This window comes from Macrobrachium nipponense, chromosome 29 (genome assembly GCF_015104395.2).
Source record: "Macrobrachium nipponense isolate FS-2020 chromosome 29, ASM1510439v2, whole genome shotgun sequence".
Lineage (NCBI taxonomy): Eukaryota > Metazoa > Arthropoda > Malacostraca > Decapoda > Palaemonidae > Macrobrachium > Macrobrachium nipponense.
The window spans coordinates 17,906,218-17,915,045 of NC_061092.1; the positions used below are offsets into that span (position 1 = coordinate 17,906,218).

At 40.8% G+C, this 8,828-nt stretch overlaps 1 protein-coding gene across 1 annotated transcript in view; it reads left to right on the top strand.

Annotated features, from left to right (window-relative positions):
- The window catches only part of LOC135206164 (Kruppel-like factor 2), a 392,389-nt gene extending 383,985 nt beyond the window's left edge, over positions 1 to 8,404 (top strand). The window contains exon 2 of the mRNA XM_064237449.1: positions 243 to 8,404. Coding sequence (XP_064093519.1) covers positions 243 to 1,868 — 1,626 coding nt within the window. The 3' untranslated portion in view covers positions 1,869 to 8,404. The remainder of the gene's footprint in view (positions 1 to 242) is intronic.
- The last annotated feature ends 424 nt before the right edge of the window (positions 8,405 to 8,828 follow it).

An 8,828-nucleotide genomic window follows, 5' to 3' on the forward strand; every position in this document is an offset into this window, starting at 1 on the left:
ATATATATATATATATATATATATTATATATAAAACACCATGCCTACGGACCTCATCATAACATAAATCGAATGATGAATAATCCAAAAGATTTATTAATTTTTCTATTATATATTCATTTATATGACTGTCACCCTACTACAGATAAAAATAAATCTTACTTAGTTTAGTTTATATGATAAAATTTCAAATAATCCTATAAAATATGGCTGACTAATTCTTCATATTTTCTTTCTTTCCAGATGTGGCAGGACATCGAGACGGTGCTGCTGGGAGACACAGGAGGAGCGGATCCTGAGGCCGGTCATTCCATCAGTGTTGGCACCGAACATCCTACCACGCCCACCTCTTCGTCACCGGCCATGTTTACAGCGCCCTCTCTCCCGCAGACTCCCTCCATATTATCGCAGGCGCTAACAGCGCCCCTGACGCCCAGACTACATTCACTGCAGTATACAAACTACTGCCCTCCTCCCCTCCCGCCTGCCCCTCCCCAAGAGCCAATTATAACCCCGCTGGGCAATGACGAGGGTCCTGGCGGATACCACGTCCCGAATGAAGAGAACCAGAATTACCGAGGGCCCTCTCCCCCCTCGATGGTCATGGATACCAGCAACTACCAGAGTCATCAGTACGCCTCCCCTTACCACGCCTACATCGAGGGGAGCCTGGAAGTGGACACCTACATGGCCGAGGAGCTGCAGCCCCAATTCCAGCCTAATGTCATAGAGGCTCCTCCCATGGTTCAAGCAGAGGACTTCGTCGACCTCGACGCTCTGGCCAAGAGCGCCGCCGAGGGTCATTACTACGGAGGCGAGGCACATCAGTCGCAGCACATGAAGCACGAAATGGAACAGGAACATTACCACTACGGAACAGTCGAGTCCCCGACAAAGCTTCCCTCTATCGCCACCTTTCAGCCCAGAACTCACGCTCTGGCATTCAACAACTATGGCACGACCTTACCGCCGGTTTCAGCCGTTACAGGATCACAGCAACAACAGCAGATGCAGCAATCACAAATGAATGGGCAGCACCAACATCAGCTGCAACTCCAGCAGCAGCAGCCGCAGCAGCAACAGGGGGAGGGGGCGGCACCCCCTCTCGCAGCACCGAACCCATCGTCAGCTCCGCAACCACCTGGTTTAGGAGGAGTCGCACCGGTCACGTATAAGATGACGCAGGTCACATATACTCACGGCCAGATGTCGCCCCCTGCCTCTCCAGACAACGAGGAGCTGCCCCCTGGAGTGAGAGCGTCTTCTAGTGTGACCGTGCTTGGAGGTAACCCTCCCCTAACTAGTACCCACTCCCTCACGAGACAGACACTACAGACGCTGGTTAAAGTCATGACCCCGCCGTCTTCGCCCAATCTCTCAGAGTTGCTCTCCACCCCCGTCACCACCGCCGCCTCCTGTCAGGCCCTCACTCTCACAGGTTCTGAACATCGCCTCACCCCCTCCTCCCAAGAACAAAAGCATCCTTCCCCCGCCCCTCCCCCGCCTCCTCCTCCTCCAGCTGTAGAACCTCCGGTGCCACCTCCACCGCCGGACGAGCCGGAAGCCAAGGCTGCCAAGAAACCCACCAGCCGAAAGAAAATCACGGCGCACACTTGTCAGCACCCGGGCTGTCAGAAGACGTACACCAAGTCATCCCATCTGAAGGCCCATCTACGCACCCACACAGGGGAGAAGCCCTACATGTGCAACTGGAAAGGCTGCGGCTGGAAGTTCGCGAGATCAGACGAGCTCACCCGGCATCTCCGCAAGCACACAGGCGACAGACCTTTCCGATGTCGACTGTGCGAACGAGCCTTTTCGAGGTCCGACCACCTCAGTTTACATATGAAAAGGCACGTGAGTGTGTAACCTGCACTTGAACAAGGTTTTGCGTGCACTTGAACAATTCCAAAACCCACTGTACATACGCAGCCGGTGTACAAAGGCCAGGATCCTCTCCGGCCAAAGGAAGAGGGTCGGGCCTCACTTATGTTACCACGTGCCCCCAACAGACTGATCTGATTTGTGTTCACGCAGACCCAAGCATACACGCACCCAAAAGCATGCCTAGTATATTCTTGACCTACTTCTGACTGAATGTGAAACCGTCGAGTTCTATACCGTAAGACAAAAAGCAAACACAAATTTGTCTGTATAAAGAGCAACCAATAGACCATGGTACTGGGTACAATTAGGGCCTAAAGCCTGATAGTTAATGACAGTTTTGGATGTTAGACATATCACAGCCAGAAAAAAACTTATTACATCATGCACTTTAAATACACTATCTTCAAATCCATTTTAATTCTGTTATCTACCGATTCGTGTTGACTATCCTCCTGCACAATATACAGGATGTTCTGGGAACCATATAATTAGAATCCACTAGCAGAAGATTTACATATTTTATGATACAGTACATCTTATCATTGTTGGATTAAATATTAAAACAAACTAAATTTATAAAACAAAAATTAGGATGAAACATCAAGCAGCAAAGATTACTGACTAACGATGAGGTTAACATTGTATAGTTTTATGAAAACCTACGGGATATAGAAGAGAGAGAGATGACTGTATAGTAATAACATGAGGGAGTTTAGGCCAAGGGAATAAAATAGAAGAGAGAGAGAGAGAGAGAGAGAGAGAGAGAGAGAGAGTATTCGTGAAAACGCCTCTTTACGCACTTGCACATTCATCACATCATTATTATAGCTGCCTTCGCCCAGATGTTGCGTGGTCTGCCCAATTATCCAAGGGCAGGCAGGGGAAATGAAGGGGCCATTTGGGACCGAGTAGGGAGGGAGGCCTCTAATGCCCAATATTGACCATATCCTCTCGTCACGTTCACTGATATTTCATTTTATATTAGATTTTTTTATTATACATACAATTACATGTCCTGTGAAGGCCAAAGCTCTTTTGGCTGTTAAACATTTTATTAGATAAACGAAATTGGTTTTCCTTTCAGTTCGTCGTACATGATTGTATTAGCACTTTATTATCATAATAAAGTAACCCTCGTGTTTAATGCACGATTAATTCCAAATAAGTCTGTTACTGTTGTTTTACACTGCTTATATCTTTTCTAAATTATTTCTCTTCTTCACTGAAGTTAGATAACTCTGAAATCCAGATTTATCATTATAGCTCTATATTTAATTGCCGAAACTATACTACCCTCGACAGGGCCGTATTTTCAGTTATACACTAAACAAAATTGTATGCTCTTGTAGCATACAAGCGTTTCATATCCTTTAATAATTACAACTTTTGTACCATCACCGTGTGGTCTAACATCTTACATGACAAAATATCACTCACAAAATACAGTTATCCTGAGATACAAAAATGTATTTTGAGTTACCCGCAAAAATGAGATCTTATTACCATGGTTTGCGTAAAACAAAAGGTTGCTTGTTTTTACCGGACAAACTACATATTACCAAATATTGCTCATTCTGTGCCATAAATCACGAGGATATGTAATATCAAAGAGAAAAGCTATATACTCTTGTACAGGCTGAAACATTTGTACAGAAATAATTTCTATATAAGGACGGAATCTATTTTGAAGTATTAACATTTATAATCAAAAGCTAGTCTTCTATGCCATAAAATAGAGAAAAACTATGTTGAATATAGAAATTTAATTCTAGGCAAAGATTCATTTCAGCTTCCCTCCTCTTTCATTTCAATTCTCTCTTAGAGTCCAAAAGCGATGCCTTCCCGAGTAAAGAGAAACAGAAAGGTAAAAAGAAAAAATAATAGTCAACGCTAAAATGCCGTGATGAAAACAGTGAGAGGCAATTCGGGGACAACATAAATTTTGTCGTGTGCTCGGAAGGCCAAAGGGAGCAGCCGGAATGGCGGGAAGATAGCGGAGACTGAACGAAGAGCCAGCAAGTATAGCACGAATGGATGGGGAGGAGGATTCCCCAAAGCGAGGAAGATCCTCGCCGTCCTCCTCCTCTTCACCAGTGCCTTCCCCCAAGAGCCCTCTATCCTCACCTGTAACTCCTCCCACTAGCAGGCTCTTACTTTTTTTTTTTTTTTTTTTTTTTCTAGTTTCCAGGAGGCCCAAAGGCTTCCATTTTCATTACGGTAATGGAGTTTGCTGCCATCTGGTGAGCCCCGCGGGACGTTGGTGCTGATACCTTGTCACGTCATCGCTAGCGCCTAACACGCGAACTACCCACTCTTGTTGGTGTCTCTACTTACTGCCTTGCCTCTGGCTAATGACGTGTGCTATTAATTACGACAGCCAGTTTTAATTAGGATTATGACCTTTCAATTTTTTTTCTTCCCCTTTTCACTCAAGTTCCGCCCATCCCGCCTATTATTTTCTCCTGATCTAGAAACATTTCTAAAATGTACATAATCACTCTGTATCGTGTTGTCTTTCGCACTGAGATGACGAACACCACCATTAGTACCTCACGGTGGGTGACTGGAAGATGTGATCATGATGATTTCGTTTTCCCCTCGACGGTTTCACGCTACGGTGTACTGCAACTGCTATACGGGATAGAGGCGCCCAGGGCATCTGTCGCTCGATGCCATGACGAGAGACGACTTCACTGTGTCCGATTGTGTGCGTGTGTGGTTGTCTTTGGGTGACCAGCAAAGGTGTGTCTAATCGGTCGAGAGAAAGGGGCATCCATGCCCTGTATAGCTTAACAACGTTAGTTTTCAATGTAGTTGGAAGTAGAGCTGTCAGCCGGCATTTATGCGATGCCGGCCGTATCCATGGATGTATGTATACTTTACACATCATGTTTAAGGTGCTTAAATTCTCTGATATGTGAAGTCAAAACACTGTATAACTTTAAGATTAAATACCTTTTTTTGTATATAATTTCTCATGGTTCCAAAGGAGCTCTACAGTATATAGGTTGATATATATTATATTACATAATAGAAGACCGATTTTCTTCGGCCGTTTTTATGGAAGTTGTGTTCTGTAGCTCTCGCCTGTTCACATTCACAACAAAGAAGGTTGTAGGTTTCTGAATTCACCAAGTTGTTATTCCCAGTCTTACGTTTACATAACAATCATTTAAGTCAACTTATCATCAATTGCAAACAAAATGTCAGCAATTTCAAATTTTTTACTGCTTATGATATAATACCAATCAAATTCATTCATCCACATGTGAATATAGAACTAAGTTTCATTTGATAATTCAGGGTGAATTAAGAAGCCATCAACATTATTATCCAACTGTAACTTACAACTATTGCACCAAGATTACTGCAACAGAGGGCGACTAACTAATATGACAAGATTATGATTTTTGAAATTCATCTTATTTTTTTTTTTTATAAATCAGTTTTCAAAAATGAAATCCAACTGAGGTCGCCAGCAGTTCTTGAGCCCGACACTAATTGCTGTTGAAGTTGTAAAAAAAAAAAAAGAACTGGTTTTGGTGTGTACAAAACTTATCTCTGATCTCTCATCGTGGCACCCGCCTTACGTGTACCAGTACTTTCAAGTACTAACCGCACTTGCTGTAGTAATGTCGTGAACGCTGTATGCATTCGAGTAACATTCGGTCCTGATCCGCAGCCAATGACCGTTGCTACGGAAGAACCGAAATGTGCAAAAATGTATTTCTGAGGCTCTGTAATTCATGCACGTTTCAATGTATGAATAAAATTGTGACAGTGTTTGTTGTTCAATGTACTATTCGTTTTTTTAAAGCTTTAATAAAGTTTTTTTGATGTTATTTACTTACTAGAGATTTATGAATCAGTGAATTGTCCAGATGTTTTACAGTTGAGACAATACAGTCGACCACTACAGCAGGAGTGGAAGAAAAAAAAAAAGAAAAAAAATAGAGAAAATCCTTCCCTCAGGGAAGGTGGTATTGGACACAAGTATGGTACCCGCGGGCAGATTACACGCCAACGCTCCACACAACTTTAACTCTTAGATCATTAAGCACTTGTGTAATTTAGATCTTTTTTTATCTGATGAAATAATCCCAAATTTCCCAGATTTCATCTTCTGATGCGAGTGGCCCATTCGCTTTAGACTGTCGTGACGATGATAGTCGTACGTCCCCCTTCCGGTTTTAGTAAATACGCAAAGTTTGACAATAAATTGCCTTGGGAGGGAGTTATTGAACCAACCAGCTCGTTTTGAAGAAAATTTACAATAACACAAGACAATAATTCATAAAAACTGAATCAGTCAAGACTATTCCCCATAGACCCCATGTATATAGAAGCACACTTCGCTGATTATCGGGTTTAAAGCGTGTAGGCCACGTCGAATCTCTCTATTACAGGCCATAGAGTTGAAATCCCTATGTCCTTCATATGTGATACTAGTCCTTAAAGAAGTGCATAGTATGTAGGATGAACATGTACATTATGTAGATTTCTCGCTGTCTCTAATGTCTACTTTATAATATTTGCTTGTATATCGTGCTCATAAATTCATCGCAGTTAAAAAAAAAAAACTGTCAAAAATATACAGTTCTTAATGTTAAAAGTAAAAACATATGAAAAATATGTCATCTTCCTGATTATCCCTTTTTGTCTTTTCGATGTAATTTATTCTCTTAACTTTCTGAACAGGTGTAATTAAATGCAGCCAAACTACTTGAGGTTTTCCTGGATATTTTTTGCTATGGATGTAAATTGCCAGGATGGTCGGCAACTACCAGTTACGGATTATGGTTATCTTTGATTCCTTAGTGTCCAAATTTGTTTATTTTCAGTTTATTACATTTCATTTACAACTATTCCTAAATCTAGTTTACTAACATCACCACTCACAATATGCAACTATTCATGACATTCCCGAATAGAGAAATGTCATATATTTCATTAAATTTCTACACCGCTTAATTCGCTAATAAACTGTCTCTAGAGAGAGAGAAAAAAGTATTTCTCAAAAAAGCCAAGATGTAACTGGTAAACTGATCCCTGACAATATATACATATACTTTTTTTTTGCAGGATGGTGCTTCTATATAAATGTTTATAGTACCTGATAACTTTGATATGATTTTTTTGTTTGTTTATTGTCATGTACAGCCCTTTTTGTATTTGTCAGTCAAGGTTATATGTTTTGGTTATCAGTGACGTGGATCGTTGTACGTATATACATATGCTGTATTTGTCTCGTTCTGTTAAAAGTGACGTCTGTAAAGTTGGCTGTAATATTTATAAAGACCAGCATCTTCAACCTTTTTTTTTTTAATGATTTCTCAATAGAATTCTTTCCCCAGTCCATTACGCCATCCTGTAAGACCATTATTTTATCTCATTTTCTTTCTCCACTTTGTTTTATTAGCCTCTGGAGTATCCTTCAGGGGGATGGTATGGTATACTACGAGAAAATGTAAAAAAAAATATATATATGAATGTATTTATATAACACAAATGCAACAGCTACGGTGAAATGTATAGCGTGATTTTGACCAACTGTATAATCATTGTATCTGAAAAAGCCCAATAAATGAAGCAAAACCAATAATCTTTCTGAGTATGCCATTCCTGCCCCTAGCCCAAATGCCATTGCCTGACTAAAGACTTTCCAATTGTTTAAATAGAAAAAAAAAGAAAAAAAAGGACTTTAAGACTCTTAAAAGTCTCTGAAGACTATGATTCTTCTTGGTGGAATTCTAACTCAGATTTTAAAAGATGAATGGTGCAAGACTTTCTCTGTAAGTCTTTTACGACCAAGATTCTTATTGGTTTAATTCAAATCTAGGAGGAAGTGAGGGAACTCCCGATTTCAGTCTGAGCAGGTTTTTGGTATTCGGACAAGGACGATAGAGGAACACAGCGAGAGAGCGAGAGCGAGCGAGCGAGAGAGAGAGAGAGAGGGAGTGAGAGACAGATAATTATATTAAAAAAATGTCTATATATATCTGTGCGTGTGAGGATGTGCCCATGTTCTGAGAGTAAACGAACCTTTGTTCAACGACTTAAGTTGCAACAAATGAAACGTAAATATATATAGTATATATATTAGTCTTATCTTTATTGTCAATATGATTTCTAATAACTGCTTTTTAAACAGCTGTCCTTTTGATGACGATTTATTAATAGAATTGTTTTCCAAACGAGATCCCATTGTGACATCTCAGACATTTGTAACATTTTTTTTATCATCTTTTATTTCGGTATTATTCCTTCGCAACCGCAACATCACAGGGACAGCTGGAACACTGCAGTCAATTCTGGACATTTCTCATGACCCCCTCATTCTGCCCTTCTCAACTACCCCCATTCATAACACCCTTTGTAAACAATCCCTCCCCTTCCCTGCTTGAAGTGCATTTGTAACGTTTTGTGGCTGTTATGTAACTTGCTGTAACATTCCATACATATAGTTTAGGCAGCAATAACCGCCACTAGAATCTACGCATTCGGTGTACGAAACTCTAATAAAGTAATACTTGTTTATTTTTTGTAATGCTATGTTTTATATCCCCACTGGTTTTCATCGCCTCCGTTCTTCAGGCGCAAAATTACTGATATACAAGGCGTGCATAATTATATTCTTATGGTACCGATACAGCTTCCACAGCGGGGTATGACCATAATGTATGGATACTCAAAGCTAGTCTGGCCAAGAAGGAAGCTGGAGATATACGAGTTAGCAAACATTCAAACAAATATGACTTGCAGAGACGATTACGACTCCATTAAGAATACAAATCGTTTGGTCTAAAAAGACGCAGGAGAACAGAATTTTCTGAGCCAAACAGTGAATAACCACGAATTGTGCCATAAGGATTATCAATATACAGGAAGAGTAAGTTGTCTTGAGTGCCCCCAATATACTCCAATTTCAAATTACTATAATAT